We start from the raw sequence: 19099 nt of genomic DNA on the forward strand, positions 1-19099 counted from the left end.
TCTGAGTATGAGTAACTATTTGTAGAGGCGCAAGTCGCTACATATACCTTTTATTTAAATTTTTATATATTTAATATATTTTACATATTCTCCAATTTATATTTGTAAGATATTGGAAGATTTTTGCCGTGTTGACAATCAAGGCATTTTGCATCAGCGGAAGTTTACACAATTTTTGAACAGCATTCTGTTCAATAAGCTTCAATAATAGTGTTCATTCAATAAGCTTTATTTTTGGAAACGAAAGATGTTTTAAAAGTTCTACATGATTTATACATTGTTCATTCACGATTCTTTTCGCATCGTGTTTTTATTATATTCGTAATGTTAAGTTTTTTAATAAAATTAATTAGTGGTGGTTCATGATTGTCTTCACTAATAGCACTGAGGATTTGGCAATAACCTCTTTCATCTATGGAAACAAAACATTCATATCTCACATATGATGCAAGAACAACATGTTTTTATTGGAATCGACATACTTTAAGCTATGTTGACGCCATTTTCATTTGAATTACATGTTTACCATATTTCCAAATTTTTGTTGACTTTATTTCGCTTTTGAAAAGATAATAATGTCAATTGACTTTATTTCGCATCACTATGGGAAATAGTGCCAATTGACGTTGTTTCCGTTGATCTTGTTTTAAGCGGAAAAAGTACGCTCTAAAGCAGCCGTTTCCACTTAGAAGATGTGTGACGTTAAAGTCTACTTCGCCATATTTTCTTGCCAGCCAGCTTTATATGTGTGGTATGAGCTTGCGCGTCCATCCACCGCTAATGGAGTGAACCTATCGGTGTAACCAATGTTCTATTGGCGACGCCTCGCTAGCAATTTGGAGAACTATCCGTGCGGATCCGTGGTTTCAACTGCACGTTTCTTGGACCAAGAGTCCGGTACGATCCAAATCTGAGATGACCAGCGCCTTACCTTCCAACACCGTAGAAAAGGCCGAGTAGACTCTTAGGGCGCAAAGTCTATAGACTGATTGAGTTCCCTTGATATAAGATTTCGTAACTCACGTAGTTGACCAAACCTCCGACCCGTAGAGAATAACGGACTTCAGAACTCCAGCTAGCAACTTCCTTACGTTATGCCTTGGCCCTATTGTGTTGATAATAAGTCTTGAGAGTTCTCCTTGGCTGGACACTGCTTTTTCGTAAATATAGTCCAGGTGGTGCATAAATTTCAGCCTTGAGTCGAATTTGATGTCTAGGTACTTGAGCTACTTCCGCACATCTTTCCACCTCTGATAATTATTTGGAACCCGATTATCTTTGTTTCCGCGGGAAAATGCCAACGCACAACGCTGTCGCACAGGAAGTTCCAAAGGAGTGGTGCCATCACCGATCTCTGAGGGACGCTAACCGTCCATGAGGGAGAAAGCAAATGTCCGAAAGCCAGCCCTGATGAGGCCTAATCGACACATTCAGCTTGAGGATTCACAAAGGTAATTAGGGTAAACTAGGTTAGAAGCGAATGTTCGGGAATTGGCACGGATTCAAGCGGAAATATACCTCACTGAAAGACCGGTAAACTTGGATATTTAACGCTTGTCTCATAAACTTAAGAGCTGCGGATTGAGTTCATCATGGTCCCAGCACCGATACCTGCGGGACGCTAAGCGTCCATGAGGGAGAAGGCAAATGTCAGAAAGCCAGCCCTGGCGAGGCCTGCTCGACACATTCAGCTTGAGGATTCACAAAGGTAATTTATGTGAACTAGGTTAGAAGCGTATATTCGGGAATTGGCACGGATTCAATCGGAAATATACCTCACTGGAAGACCGGTAAAACGCGGATAATTAACGCTTGTCTCATAAACTGAACAGCTGGGGATTGAGTTCATCAGTAGCCCCACCGTGACCGAGATGCACCGATAGTGACACCAATCACCAATCACCATCGCTCACCCTCACCGCTCCCACCATTATTGCTCTTGCTGTCAAGTTTCTTCTTTCTCTCTCATGGCTCGGCAGCCTATCTCTCTTTATCGTGTGTTAATTTAGTAGGTGAAGCGGATCAACTTCTCGGCGAAGTGAGGTGGAATGCACCGACTCTCACATGCTAAGTTGGAATTTTTAAGTGTCTGAGCCGTTGTCACTCTATTTTACCATAATGACAAGAGTTTCAAGGGCTATATGTGATGTAGAAGGTAACAGTATTACGAATAATAAGCATGGAGGGAACCTTCTAGTGGCGTAACTATATCATCTAAGGTCGTGGCGAATTCTTTGGATGGGGCCCTCCCAGTAAAAATCGTCACGTTGTAATATTTTTTAATAAACCACTTAAGTAGTTACCCAACACTATTAACAATAATGTGGTCATTTTAGTTAAATATCTAATAAATTTTATTTTCAAGGACATGGGTTTATCATACAAATTTTTAATGAAATAACAATTTATTTTTGATGAGATGTTTATTAATAATAATAATAATAATAATAATAATAATAGATTGGCGCTTACACATATGTTAGTGTTTGGCCGAGCTTCTCCTCCGTTTTGTGGCGTGCGCCTTGATGTTGTCACTTAAGCGGAGGGACCTACAGTTTTACGCCGACTCCGAACGGCGATTGTATTTTTATGAGAAGCTGTTTTTCATGGCAGAAATACACTCGGAGGTTTGCCATTGCCTGCCGAGGGACGACCGCTGTTAAGAAAAAACCTTTTTTTCTATATTTTTTTTTTGCGATGTTGCTTTGGCCAGGGCTTGAACCCAGGCGTTGCGGAGTGGAAGCGCGCACTGCTTACCACTACACCACAGCGGCCGACATGCTTACCACTACACCACAGCGGCCGAGATGTTTATTAGTAAAATTTATTCCGCAAAGGAATGTGTAACATCATCTAAGTTTAAAGATAGAGCCATAGAATTTTCAATAGGCAGAATAGCCAAGTTACGTAGTCTGTTTTTCACACAGAGTTTCTCAAATATGTTTTTATTAATTTTAGTTTCGAAAATTATTGTTCACCTGTAGGCACACGAATTGGAACAAATAACATCAATGCAGTACATACTTCAGGAAAGCAGGACGACATAAAATAAAGTAATTGTATATGGGCATTTCCAACGGTCGCGAACCGTACGTTCGTACGCTTATCAAGTTCAAAATAAAAAAAAAAGGAAAACATTAATTTTTATTAATTTTTTTTATGTTTCGATAGCATTTTGTTAGGTATATCTTTGGTGCAAAAGGGATGATATTTCGATTTTTATTTTTCAATATGTTAGCAACAAACATGCGGTCGCGAACGTGCGAATAATAATAGATGTCGCTTTTGGCTGCAAATTGAAAAATGCAAGAAACTGCGAAATGGAACAGAATATTATAAAGCGATTACTTTTATATTAAAGTGGAATAAAGGTATTTCCACCTAACTAATTTCGTGTTGAAATATCTCTAACGTAAGGGTCGCGAACATACGATTTTTCCATCATTTTTTATGCCTTTCATGAACATGAAATGGTATTATAAATTTGGTCCAATGTTTGTAAGTACCAGAAGAAGAAGATATAGACCCACATAAATGTTTGACAAAATGATCAGAACGTCGAGCTGAGTCGATTTAGCCATATATCTGTCTGTTTTAACGCAATTTAGTCCCTCAGTTTTCGAGATATCCGACTGAAATTTGGTAAGCGAGTGTATTTTTATAATGTATTAATCATTTGGCGGAACCATCAAAATCGGTCCATAGCTCCCATTTAAATGATTGTTCATTTTAGTTCTAGGTCCTGGTTGACCAGTCTGTAGAAATGTTCATAAGGTCTTTAGATGTGTCTCATTTTAATTGATTTTAAGTACTAAAAAATTTATATGTTTTAAGTACTTAGCTTTTTAAAAATGTTATGATATTTCTGAGCCAACAGTCTCTTGGGCCGGGACCCTATCGGATCAGGGGCCCGTGGCATTTTGCCAGCCATGCCACCCTAAGTTACGCCTCTGGTACCTTCCTATATTTTGGTTATTTTTCCCCTTTGATTTAACAAACCATGCATCTTTTGTGTTTTGACCAATCGAAATAAGGCAAAGATAAGAGTAAACAAGTAAGAAAGTCTAAGTTCGGGCGGAGCCGAACATTAAATACCCGGCGCAAGTATTAAATATATGTTTTTTCACCTTTCCGAAACCTACCGCTAGATGGTAATCCGGGGTGTATCAATTTTGAGTAAATTAGCGTCCTTCAATTTCGAAATATTGCAGTTTCAAGCATTTCTGAAATTTACCGTTATATGAAAAGCGGCCGTAATTTTAGTGCGATTTCAATAATTTTCAACATTTTGCTAACATGTGGCAAGCACAATAACCAAACCGAGTTTGGTACAAATTGGTAGAACGGTTACCGATATACATATATGTGATCATAAGTGGGCGGTGGCACGCCCATCAATTTTGAATAAATTAGCTTCAATATTTACTGCTCTATCGAAGATTTTGTATTTCTCTAAATTACCGTTATATTTGATGTGGGCGTGGTTATTGTCCGATTTTAAAAAGTTTCAGCGATTTTTTATGCTGTACCAAAGCCAACAACTGTGCCAAGTTTGGAAGAAATTGGTGCAGCGGTTACCAAGATATACACATGTAACCATAAGTGGGCGTGGCTACGCCCATTTTTCAAAAATTTATAATATTCTAATTTTTCGTCTAAAAATTATTGTAAATATCTATTTTGAGTGAATTATTTTCAGTAGTTACTAAAATATCGCAGTTTTCGTATTTCTGGAAATTACCGTTATATGGGAAGTGGGCGTGGTTAAAGTCCGATTTCGCCCATTTTCAATACCAACCTACCTTGGATTAAGGGAAACCTACATACCAAATTTCGTTGAGATATCTCAATTTTTGCTCGAGTTATCGTGTACACGGGCGGACGGACAGACGGACTGACGGGCGGACAGACAGACATGGCTTAATCGATTTCTTTTTTCATCCTGATCATTTATGTATACATTTGTCTATATCTATCTCGATTCGTTTTGGCTGTTACAAACAACCGTTATGTGAACAAAATTAATATACCCTTGTGCACAAGTGCGCTCGGGTATAAAAACAAATAAAAGATAAGCAGTATTTTTGCGCAGGACACCTATCCGCAAAGGCGGCCTTGAGCCGAGTTAAAAAAATAACTCCGGTACGCATACCACAGTATTTTTGGGCAGAAAAAGAAATAATTTACATACATAAGTTAAGCCATACATTCGACTCAAAACCGAAATTGTCTATATGAAAAAACCGTAATATGTAACGCATAAGCAGACTTTCGGTTAGAAAGCGATATAATGTCTAAATACACAAATTCATATGCGCCATTTCGGGACTCGAGTTTGAATCTGAGTCCTATCGAGTGGTAGAACGCACCTCGGCTCAGTGGCGGATACAGAGCTCGAAAAGTAAAATTTCGGGTAAAATATATTACCCCAAACGAGAAATTTTTTAGAAAGTTATTTTTTATTTTTTTTATTTTAATCTTCAATCATAATCTCCTTTTTAGGCTTGCAGAAGATTATTTATAGAATAAGAAAGCATGTAAATCTCTTCGCCAACGTTAAAAATTAAAACAATGGGTATGTAAGTACTATGAATGTATAGTCCTTATCATAACTTTTCGGGATTTACATATTGACAAGATTTGACCATTTGTCCTAATATTTTTGAATTTTCATTTTTGTTTATAAAAATATAGTATAGTCTTTAACAAAAATCATATAAATCCAAGCTGGAATCTCTATACTATATGTTTGTCGAATCAAACTTTTTGATACTACTTTTTGTATATTTCCGCGGTGAACGTAGAAAATTTCACATTCAACTGTCCATTCATGTACGCATAGAATTATAAATGACTTGAAAAATGTGCTTAAAATTAAAAATATTTCCAGAACCGTTCATTACCGTTCTTATTAATTTTTATTATAAGAGCGTATTTCATGAAAACATCTGTATTCAACGGTTAAAATAAATTAATAAGTCCCGGCTTAATCAGTATTACCCCGATGTACTACATGATTAAAGGGATGAAATATAGCAGAATGGCCACTTCTGCTAAGATCCGCACAAATTAGCCATAAATTGTTTAATGCATTAATATTAACGCAATATAATAATAGTAATAATAATCCCAACGGTTTTTAGCCTCCATTCTCGCCCATCTCGCCATTTTCATTTATTTGAACCGAGTCACGATAGGCAAGAGTTTGTTAAGTGTCGAGATCCAAAACTGTTCAGCTACAGAACTAAATTCATCAGCTGATTTTATGTCTTTATGTTAATGATTCGTTTATTGAGAGAGGATAGTAACGCTTTCTTAATGCTGAAAAGCGAATCAGATATATCAAATGTGCTGGGATGAGAGCTAAAAGCCTGGCATAAGCAACGGGGTGGCTCGTGTAATTCAAAATTAGTTTTACAAGTTTAAAAAAATAGGGGATAAAAGTGTCTTGATACACGGGAGGGAACATTAAGGCTAAATTCACCCAGAAGAAGCAGACTTGAAACTGAGCCTGTCAGTAATTTAACCATAAAAATTGTACCAAGCATTTCCCTGCGACTGATAGGAAGATTGATAAGTTTTAATCGGCTCGTATAAGGTGGAAGGTTATATTGAGAATCCCAACGGAAATTTCTTAAAGCAGAACTTTATTTCTAAGAATTCGCTCTCATAGAAAAAATTTGCAATAAAGTACGCGAATGCTTTTCCAGTAATAATTTGCAAGTTTCATGAACAGCTGATAAATTGGTTGTTTATTCGCAGCAAATTCCTAATAAAACAATATATTTTGTATTTAAATAGGTTTATTTTGTGAAATTCAACAATAAAAACCCACAAACAGTTTCCTTATTAGTTTAAACTTCATCCAGCAACATGCGATCTGCTGTTTTTCGTACTGGCAAATTCTTACAAGTAAAAATTTATCCAGTAAAATCCAGTAAAAACTTGCAACTTCAGCTGTCATTTTTCGCTCTCTCAATTTCCCCTACTTTGCAAGTTTTTGCGTACGAAAACGCCAAAACATGAAAATTTGTAAAAACTTTTACTGGATTTTACTGGAAATGAGTAAAAAAACGCAACTATTGTTTTTGAATTGATTCTATCTTGTTTGAGTAAATTTGATACCTTGGATTCCAAACCACCGAACCGTATTCCAGAATCGGTCTAACTAAAGTTATAAACAGGGTTTTAGTTATATAAGGGTCACTAAGTTCATTTGGCCATCGTTTCACAAATGCAAGTACACCTTTAGCCTTGTTGACTGTCACATTAATGTGAAGATTAAAATTAAGTTTCGGATCCATTGTGATACCAAGGTCCACAAAATTGTATACCTGCTCCAAATTATGATTATCTATTGTATAAGAAAGTGGCTGAACAGATTTTCGCGCGGAGCACATTACTTTACATTTTTCCAGATTTAGAGACATACCATTTACATAGCACCAGTTAGCCATGCTGTTTAAGTCTGCTTGTAGCAAATGCTTTTCTTTGATTGATACGAACGATTTATAAAGTTTCACGTCATCTGCGTACATTAAAATTTTTGAAAATTTTATATCTGTAGAAATATCGTTTATAAAAAGGAGGAACAGAATCGGGCCTAGTACCTTGCGGGACTCCTGAAGTAACATCAATGACGTCAGAAATAGTATTTTTAAACATAACCCTTTTTTATTATTATTATTATTTATTTATTACAGCTCTCTTGAGCCTAGTTCATTACAATATATGTAGACTTAACCTGGTTATTTAATATTACATTGCTTAAGCCTAATAAAATCATTTGGAAGGACATTCATACATGGCAATTACAAGTTGAAATTACGGAACAATAGTAAACGGAAAACAGATATAAAGTAATACATTACATTATATTGGGTAAGATTTACAAAATTCCAACAACTTTCTTTTAAACTCATTGATGTTTTTACATTGCTTGACAGTATTTGGTAATTCATTATAACTTTTAAGACCCTTGTAATAAAGATTACATTTATCAGATTCGCTTTTTAACATGGGTAAATTGAAGTAATTTTTCTTACGTGTATCTTTGTTGTGTACATTGCTGCCATACTTTACGTTAATCTTTAGGTATTCTGGTAAATTATCTTCAATAATAACAAATTTCATCGTATAATAAAAGTGCTGTTGTTTCACACTTAGCCAACCAAGGGCTGATAACATGTCTCTAATGGGCGTGTCATATCGTTTTCGAAGAATGAATCTCATTGCTTGGTTCTGTTGTTTCTGCAATTTATAAATTTGGCTATCATTCATTATGAAGAAAATTGTTGGACAATAATTGCGGAGAGGTTTTATTATTGATCCATATACCATTATTTTATATTTCCTTTTCAGTAATTTGCAAGTACGCCGCATAAAGTACATTTTTTTTGCTATTTTGCTTACGGTATAGTCAATATGATCATTGAACTGTAGCTTCTCATCAATTTTTATACCCAAGTACGTAAAGCTCCTCACCCTTTCTATTTTTTGTTGGTTTATGTTTAAACTACGAAGTTCATGCATATCAATATTTCTTCTGGATATGACCATGTATTTGGTTTTACTTACATTTATTTTAAGTTTGTTTAAACATAGCCAATTATATATTTTTTTTAAGTCATCTTGTATGTTTGAAACAATATCAGTAATATGGTCTTAACATGATTAACGTGTCATCAGCGAAAAGATTAATATCACAATATTTAATACCGTTGGCAATATCATTTATGTATATTTTAAATAATATAGGTGCTAGCACTGAGCCTTGAGGTAGACCAACCACTATACTTGTTTTGTCAGATACCGACGATCCAATCTGTGTTCTCTGGTAACGATTTGTAATAAGACTTTGAAACCATTTTAGCTCAACGCCCCGTATCCCTATATTACTCAATTTATTTAGAAGTAACTCTTGATCGATGGTCTCAAATGCGCGCTTTAAGTCTAAGAAGACGGCAACTATGTATTTCTTTCTGCTCAATTCTAGCTAATACTAAGTTTAGTGCAGTTTCACACGAGTGCCTTTTCCTAAAACCAGACTGTTGTGGCATTAATATTTTATTAGTTTCTAAATATTCTATTAGTTGTTTTTTAACTACCGTTTGAAGAATTTTTTCATCACTAGGCAACGTATTAATTGGTCTCATCTCGTCGGCTCTGATTGTGTTCTTGACTTTCTCAATTGGCACAACAATAGATGTTTTCCAGTGATCAGGAACAACACCATATTTTAGGCTTTCATTAATTAACTGCGTGTAAAAGTACCCTGTATATGTTATAGAGTCTTTTATGACTCCCTCAGATAAAATAGTTTTTTTCCTCCAATTTTATTTTTAAAACCACTGACAGTTTCAAGCACTTCATCGGTTTCGATTTCTATAAATTTAAAGTTATGTGTGCAATTTGGAGTCGTAAAGGATTATTTTTTACCAGGTTCTATATTTGAGGTAATTTCAATAATGCTGTCAATAAAGTAGTTATTTAGTGATTGTGCAATCTCATTTTCCGTTGTGTACAAGTTGTTGTGAATTAACACTTATTAATGGCGTTTATTTCCTTTGACATACTTATGCAATTTTTTAGATGCTTCCACATTGATTTGCTATCTCAAATATTAACCGTTATTTTATGCTCCAAGTATTTAACCTTTTTAACCTTTACCATCCTCTTGTATCTACGTTTGATTGTATTATAGTCACTCCAGGCCCCTGTTTCTAATGCTATCCTGTAAAGATTATACTTTTGTTTATTAAGGTTTGCTAATTCAGCATCATACCACTTGTTCATGAGCTTAAGCCTTATTTCTTTAGTGTATGTTAGAATGCCCATTGAATGCGACAAGACATTAGTTAAAAATTTCGATTTATCTTCGATGCTTAATTTCGAAAAATCCCTGTAATTGTATTGCCTCAGTTGGTGAAGAAGATTATCACTTGTGTAATTTTCCCAAGATATAATAAATTTGTTTGCTCTCATTTTATATATTTTCTCCAACTCGATCTTGACATAAATTGTCTCATGATCGCAGATCCGATGCATATCCATTCTTTGACACGAAATGTTTTTGCTATTGGTAAATAATAAATCAATCATGGTTTCGACCTCTCCCGATTTCCTAGTATAAAAATTAATTTTCTGAACCATTGAGAAGGACTGAAATAACTCTACCAATTTTTTACTGTACGTTGTAGCTTTATATAGATTTATATTGAAGTCTCCAATAAATACAGTATTATCATCTAGGCAAGTATTGTTTAAAATTTCACTGAGGCAGCTGATAAAGTCAGCATTGCTAGAATTTGGCGAGTGATATATTACCCCTATTTGGTATTTCGGGGTAACATTTCCAATTTTTAAAAGAAGACACCAAATATTTTTATCCCACGAGTAATTAACGAGAGTTTCATATTTAATTGAGTGATGGACGTAAATTAAAACACCGCCTGTGTGTCTACTATTCGAGTTGCATCTAATTAGGGTGTAGGTTTCTACCTGTATTTCGTGGTTTGTAATGTCTTCGGTCAAACAGGTTTCTGAACATAGCACCAAATGGGGCTTACAAATTTCTATTAGTTTCTCAAGTTCACACTTATTAGCTGTAATACTGTTTATGTTTAAATAAATGATATTCAATTCATGAATACTTCGTTGCTAAACTTTAGTTTTACTTTTGGCTTGAACGTATTTTTGGTATGCAGGGCAATCCAAACTGAATGCTGAGTGATTTACATTAACATCTATTACTTTTTTCTGAACAAGTTCACAACAATTTACACACCTTATTATATCGGAGCCGCAATCCTTAACATCGTGATTTCCAGCACATCTACTACATGCCTTTTTATTTGTACAATCACTTGACTTGTGCTTATAACCCAAACATTTAAAGCATCTCATAATGTTTAGATGCTCAAATACCATGCAAGTGTCCCATTCGATATTTACTTTTTTACGTTTCAAGACACTTTCATAGGTTAAAGCATCTGTTTCAACTAGAATGTTGAAGCTTTCTTCTCTTCGCGTTCTATTTTCGTATATTTTCAGTACTTTCAACTCCTTTCCCAAGAACTCATCATTTTGCTTAGTAAGACATTCTATTATGCGATCATTATTTATTTTTTCGGTTAACCCAACTATTTTCAGTATCTTTTTTATTTCCTCTTTTCCTTTAGCTTTCTGGGCTGCCTGGAACTCCGTTCCAATACTATCTCTTATTTTTTGATGCACTTTTTCGCAAGTATCTTTATTTTTACATTCTAAAACTATTGCCCCTCTATTAATTTCTTTCACAGTCTTAACAAGACCGTCGGTGGGTTCGATTACCTTTTTCAGCACCTCTTTTGTTTCCTTAACGTTTTTGTTTTTGTTTAAGGGCTTTATAACAATTTTATTTTCATTTGTTTTGACAGCTTGGGCATATGATATTGGGGCATTTTCTTTACTAATTACTGGCTGAATGTTTTTTACCAAGTCATTACATTTTTGCAGTTCGCTAGAAATTTCCTTAATGATTTAATTTTCATAGCATAAATTCTCACTCCAATGTTATGTTCCAGAAATGTATTAAAGTCTGAAACAATACTCGTTTTTATTTGCGTACATTTGTTGTTAATCAGTTGCTCCAAAACTTGTTTTACATCAGCCGCCTTCAACTTAGACTGCTCACATTTACTTATTAAATGTTTGATTTCGATAAATTTCGTATTCGTATCAGATAAAGTACACTGATTACAAAACCATTTCAAATTAATATTTTCCGTGATTATTTTAATTTCATTCCTTTTAATATTGCTACATTTTAGACAGAAATTATAGCCACACCCACCAGAGCATGTTATCATTTCATCTAATTGAAACAATTTGGCAGTACATTCTTTACATTCTACTGTTGGCATTTTGCCACTTTTTACTGTGGCAATATACCCTAAGTTAACGTATGGCAATAATATATACTAACCACAATACACAAGTTTATGGCAATTTCAATAATTTTATGATATGAGCAATTGCTACTATAACCTAAGCGTAAAACTAACTTGGCAGCACTCTGTTTCCAGCTGATCAGCTGTTTCGATTCCAAGAAGTAGTTGACGTTTGTTGATATGGAATGATGAGCAAAGGGCATCAATTGCGAATATGATGGCAAAGGACAGAGTAACAAATGAGAGAATCTGAACAGAGGAGCGCCCTCGGGTACGCAAAGCAAAACCAAAAGGGATGGAGATTAATCCGAATTGTCTTGGATTTAGCGGCTCCAATGCTCTTTTGCGGAGGTGTCCAAAGCAGATCTGCTGCAGATTCCCAATACCAACAATTGCAGCTTGACTTAGTTTTGTTAACTCAGCTATCGCCGCAGCAAAAACAACAACAGCAAAACAAACTATTTTATTTATGCAACTTTTTGTTCGCTTATTTGTTTTGTTTGTATGTTTATTTATGCGCCACTCACTTCAGTTGATTCAGCTTGCACTTAAATGGTACTGTTGGACATAAAATGTATAAAATAAAATTCTTTTAACTATTTAAAATGAAAATATCTAGCGCGAGCGCAAAACACACCTCTGTTCCGTTTACTATCCGTTCCGTATCTTTGTGATCTATCATTGAGGTATGAAGAGATCCAACGTAGAAAATAAGTTGAAGACCAAGAAGATCAAGTTTATAGATCTTTAAGAGACAAATTAAATAAGGTTGTTAACGGCTCATAGTGATAATCAGCACAATTTATAAGAAAACAAGTGGGGATCTGGTCAGGACCATAACTAAAATACTGCTTTAAGGACTTCAGGTAAACTAATACATCATCGGGAGATATTATTGGGGTATGTATTGAGTTAATTGGACTCAAAGAGCTGACATTTTTCGTGAGGTACTTAAGCGGGTTTTACTGTACTAAAAAGGTCCGTACTTAGCTTTATACATTGAAATAAGCAAAATAAGCATGATCGTTAAAATTAAGCTTGGAAACCCTGAATAAGCAAAATAAGAAATTCTAAGCAAAAGCTTAAACTTTTCGGCCTTGCACATGATTAACCCAATTACTATCACTGTTCTTGTATGGTAGTGCTTCGCCGGTTAAAAAAATGATTCCGTAGTACCATGAGTGAAGAAAGACTGATAGGTCTAGCACTTTTATACGTACACTTAGCGCCAGTTTTTCAATGCACGGTTGTGGTTTAAATGCGCGAGCTGGCTGGTTTAAACTAAGATTGGCCAATCAAATGTCAGCCAGCTATTGAATTTAAATTCAGTTTACGTAATCTAAGTTGAAACTGCCACTGAAAAACTGGCCCTTAGATATTGAAACTGACACTGAACGGATAATACAAAGATTCCGTATAGGAAAGCGCCAAATTTACTTTGCAATTTAAATTATTATAATCAAAATTCCAAATAAATTGTTAAGTTACTTAATTACATCCTTCATTTAAGAAACATTGTAAGCAAAAAATAAGTATTTATATATACATATTAACATACTATATACTGCTTTAATAAACCCAAAGCATAACTCTTTATCTTGTTCTTTTTACAAAATAGTATACATAATTGTTTTATTACATAGACTCTGTAAATGGACCTTGTACCAAATTCACAACATGAAACTTACTTAAATTAAAATTATATCACAAAACATTTTACTTCGTACTTCATCATAATTACAATAATCTTTATTTGCGTGAAAAATAAATGAGGGTTCAAGCAGCTTGGATGCTTGTAGGTCATATAGCTTCGATTGCTCACTCCGCTGTGAATCAAGTTAGATACTTGTAATTTAACGTTAATTGACAAGTTGATTCCAATCGCTCCTCTCTAAATCAAATCCTGTATCCGCCACCGCCTCGGCTACGGTAGCCGCAGGTAGCCGATAAGGAGGCTGTGGTATAACTTTCACTTTTTACTGCATGTTTGGCATGAATATGGCCACCGCCAAAGTGTAGTGAAAAGTCTAAAAATTATAACTTCAACATGACTCAATTTATTCTGCGCATGAAAATTTATTAATATTTTTTCCTTTTTTACAGGCGAATAAAATTGGTCTCTCGCCATTCTTCTGTCACAATGGGGATCCGCTGACGACACCACCACCTGCGCACTGTGGCATACCTCCATATCAGTTGGACCCAAAAGCCATGGGTAAGTACTTGAACTAACTTTTGAAAATAAAGTTATGAACATGGAAACCTGATTTAAATAATTGTTTGCCGGATGATAATTCTCCTAAAAAAGATTTTTCAGGATGCCTGCTCATTTTACTAACTTCGGCAAAAAAAAAATAAAAAACTGATTTGCAATATCAATGCACTTGCACACAGATCCAAAATCATCTAATAAAATAGAATATTTTTTAAGCGAATAGGAAAATTAACAGGACAACTATAAGAAACCGCTATGCAAATTTTTTGGTTTATCCGCTGTCCCTTCGCCCACAAATAATTCAATATGATAAAAAACTACGCTTGACGCTTACTTATTTCTTGGCCGAGTTTTTCCTCCAATTTGTGGTGTGGGCCTTGATGTTGTCACACAATAGGGAAGGACCTACAGTTTTATGACGACTCCGAACGGCAAATGGCTTTGAGATAAGAAGCTGTTTTCACGACAGAAATATTCTGAAAGGTTTGCCATTGTCTGTCGAGTTCGACTGATAATAGAAAAAGCCTTTTTTATGTTTCCCGGATCAGAGATCGAACTCTGGACCTACCGAGTGGTAGTGCACACTTTGAACCACTTGACCAGGGCGACCGCAAAATCAATGCGATACTTTTTTTTATTTTAAAATGGCCGCGTTCCTTCTGAAAAGGCATCTGTGAAATGAATAATAAAGATAAAACCCAAGAAAAAAATAATAAATTAATTTGCATGTTGCCTGCAGTGGAATTCGAACCCAGACCCTCTCTGGATATCAGCAAATTGTGGCAAGCATCTTTGCACACTCACCCAGTGGGAAAAGGTAATGTGTGGTAATGCATAAATTCATGTATAGGCCTCATAGTCTATACATTATGTCGTGGATGAATCTTAACACAGTGCATGACCTAGGAAAGTAATGTGTCGCATGTTGCTTTACGAAACTATAAATAGAATCTATAAATAGTATAAATAAAATAAATAAAGTCCATGCTCCAGGTTTTGAACCCATGATCAACAACACGGCAGTCGAACACGCATCCATTTCGGCTACAGCAGCTGTTGAAATAACGTGAGAAAAAGACATACTTGAGTTAGTTATCAAAGTTTTTGTTTTGCTTGTGGCTTCAAAACCACGCATCATCCGCTCGCTTACATTGCGATGCATCTTTTCGTTCACCCGTAGTTGTTAATCTTTTTTTGGTATAAAAAGGTAATGCATTCCCCATTTTCCCACTGCACAGCTACAGCCGGACATATATGTAGATGTGCTTTCAAGTTTTGAATTTCCATCAACACCGCAGCACGCGATAAACATGCACTATGCATGTATGGATGTGTGTTGCCACCAGTGTTTCCACTGCCGTAGCCTTTAAAGTATCCATAATAAATCAAAACTGTATCCAAATGTATCCGCCGAATTGGAAGTTATAAGCTCTTAAGTAGTTATATAGTTAGAACAACAATTTTACCTAATTTCATGATTTTTGTCCCTATTTTTAGTACAGTGAAGTTATAGTTAAAAATTAGTCATCGGCATGGTTGCCAGTTTCCTTTGAATGCTAGGAGAAGGGTTGGTAGGGATGTAAAAGTTCATTCGCGGGACCCGGAAATTGGGGAAACATCGCCATTTTTTTAAAGATAAATATCTCAATATTATAGTTATATACTACAGGTCGGAAAACTTTTTAAAATTTGCGAACTACTTGGTGTCATTAAATGCACTTTCATGTAGCTAAAAATTTATATTTACAAAGTGACAAGAATAAAGGAAAATTTCTTTTTGGAGGATGAGCAACCAACTGTTAAAAATGAAATGTTATAACATCACGTACATAAATAAAAAAAACTTCCTTCAACTGCCGAATACTTATGGAAAATGTATCCAAATTTACACTGAGGAAAAAAAGTATCCCTCAAAATTTTAGGCCGAATACTTATGGAAAAAGGTATCAAAATTTACACAGAGGAAAAAAAGTATCCATCAAATTTAAGGCGAAAGTGTATCCATTTGGATACATATGTATCAAAACGGCAACACTGGTGGTCACCGCTCTGCATGCTGGGGGTGCGTATGTACACTTACATGTACATACTAAGATGTGAACAGTCAAATACGTGCGTAATAAATTTTTGTATGAAAATATTATTTTTAAATACGAATATTTTTAAACGATGATCAAATATAAAGTATTCATATTTACTATGCATTATTTACCTCAGTGTAGTGATGTTACTTAAAAGTATATATTCTACCATGTACTGAGTATTTTTTGTACTTCGATACGCATACACAAGCACGGTTGGCGCTTTGGTCCAAATGGACCAAACTTGGTCCGTTTTATTTCGTTTGGTCCATTGGTCCAATTCTTTTTAAAATGGTCCATTTCACAAGGCTTTGGCTAGGTTATTATCACCCTTTCACTTCATGAAATAGATTCGCGTTTTCAATTTTTCTATTTAATAGATGAATATTTCGCCCTATGTTGAATATCGTCATCGTCGGTAAAAGTGACGACGGCCATCGTCAGCCATGTTACTGATGCGCTGACGATCGTCGACAATGACAATGACGATATTCAGCATAGAGAGAGCAACACTTGCTAAAAGTGTGAACTCGCCTTGCCACTGAAAATCAAATATGGCATGGCTAATCATCTGTCAAAGCACGCTTCAAAAAATATCGCGGTTTCTTGCTAATTTCAGTTAAGCTTGCTATACAGTTCAATGCGAGCGTGAGCGTGAACGTTCGCAAAGGCAAAGAATTCCATTTGTAGTCTTATGGACGCTCACACACATCTGTCAAAACTTGTCGTTCACATGCGAATGCTTTGCGTACGGACACATTTATGCATTTTAAATTAGTTTTTACTGTATAATTCTGAAAGATATTTTAATTCTCTATCTTTTGATGTATCAACTATTGCAAAAATTTAAGTAATAACGAAGATATTGGTCAAAATAAAAAGCTCACGTTCACGCTCGCATTGAACTGCATATCAGGCTTTATTCGGTGACTAATATTAAAGTGCCTTGCAAACATATGGAAAGGTAGCAAAACTTTAATCATAGCATTTAGCACATGGAAATAATATTCTATTTCAATCGAAAAGATATTAAATATCTTGAAATTATTACACCACATAAAATTATTAATTTGGCATGTTGCTGTGAGTGGTCGTGTTTTTGTAGCGCTGTGTTAAATCACGTTTTTAATAGTAATTTCCGGGTATTAATTGCATTTAATTGCAATTGCTAAGACTTTGTGCCAATACCAGTGCTGTGGCTGATCATTGCTTCAAGTTTTACATTATATTTCATACCTCCAAATATGTTTATTCAGCAAACACAAACATGCAAAACCTAAGAAAAAGTGCCCGAAATATTTCCTCTCCACATCAAACTCCAATACAAACCAAAGACCATAACAGTCCAACAACGATCAGTTTGTTTGAGAAACTCGAAGCGAAATTAGAAGCATACACGAAGAGCATAATAGCAAAAATAAACGAAAGTGAAGAGCGTGTAATGCAAAAAATCAGTGAAATTCCAGCTGTATTTGCTAACCTCAAATCAACAGTGAAAATAATGGATGATAGAGTGAGCGCGCTAGAGCAGCAGCGAGGCGAAAATGGAGAACAAAATAAAAATGTTCTCACATTATGTCAGCACGTTGATGAACTGGAGAACGCGTTAGTGTCAACAGATGTAATTATGTATGGTGTCCCGCAAGTTGAAGAGGAGAATTTAGGTTCGATATTCTCTCAACTATGCAAAACAATTAAACTTTCCCCGCTTACCATCCGCTCTTCTTTTCGACTGCGCAATAACGCTAGCAGTAACAGCAAGCCCTCCCTTATTATTTTCAAACTAAATTCAGCATATGACCGCTCACTTTTGTTTAAGGCGATTGCTGATTTCTTTAAACCCAGCCGTAAATCGCTAACTCTCGACGATATAGGGATCAATGCTGAGGGGAAGTTTTTCGTCCACGAATGTTTAACGAAGAAGAGTCGTGAATTAATACATTATGCAACTAAGCTAAAGAAGCAAAAACGTCTGACGAGTGCATTTACGATTCGAGGGAACATTTATGTGAGAAAACATCCCGGCGGTGAAGCAGTTAGAGTACTGGATTTTAAAAGCGTCGATCGCCTCGCAGCTGCTATTTAAACAATAAGAATGAGAATCAAAATTAGAATGTTAAGCAAACTCGTTTCGCTGTTAGATGTAAAAAATTTTAAGATATTCTCTGTCTGTCTCTTGCCTGCCTTCGTTCTTTTTCTATTTATTCTCTTTTCTTCCTACACTCTCTTTGTAAATAGCCGTTTGCAAGCATCACTTGCATGTAACTGGTATGAACAGTGACGTTAGTGTGCGCACTAACAAAGATAGTTTGGGGCTAGCTCTTAAATTAACGGCCGAATACCATGATGGGCTCAATATTTGTCACCTTAATGCCAGAAGTCTAACAGTAGATAAACTTGAATATCTAAACTATATTTTTCATAATCTGAAAATTGATGTGATTTGTGTAATCGAGACTTGGTTCAAACCAGACATTAAAAATTCGGTCTAAGCTCTGTGCGATTTTGCAATGGTAAGAAATGACAGATCGACTGGTTGCCGAGGTGGCGGAATAGCCATTTATTATAAAGCTAGTTTCAATTGCAGACTTTTGTATAAGTCCTCCCGCTCTGATACTGTTGAAAGTATATTTGTTGAATTCAGTGATAACGTACAAAAGTTCCTTGTTGTGTGTGTCTACAATCCCCAAAAATGTAATGGTCTGACTTTTCTATTCACTAAAATAAATGAGATGTCCTTGAGCTATGTGAATGTCCTCATATGTGGTGATTTTAATGTAGATATTTTAATAAACAACACCAGATCAAAGAATTTGTTAAATAACTTTAACGATAGTGGTATTACCGTCGCTAATAAATATGCAACTCGCTTT

General features: G+C 35.3%; 1 protein-coding gene across 1 annotated transcript in view; it reads left to right on the forward strand.

Annotated features, from left to right (window-relative positions):
- LOC118745625 (protein pangolin, isoforms A/H/I/S-like) overlaps window positions 1-19099 on the forward strand; it is a gene marked incomplete at its 3' end in the record, with an annotated part of 680824 nt that overhangs the window by 435215 nt on the left and 226510 nt on the right. The window contains 1 exon segment of the mRNA XM_036479157.1: window positions 14034-14145. Coding sequence (XP_036335050.1) covers window positions 14034-14145 — 112 coding nt within the window.

The sequence above is a fragment of the Rhagoletis pomonella genome, unplaced genomic scaffold, assembly GCF_013731165.1.
Source record: "Rhagoletis pomonella isolate Grant_MI unplaced genomic scaffold, Rhpom_1.0 Rhpom_scaffold_00009, whole genome shotgun sequence".
NCBI classification, from domain to species: domain Eukaryota; kingdom Metazoa; phylum Arthropoda; class Insecta; order Diptera; family Tephritidae; genus Rhagoletis; species Rhagoletis pomonella.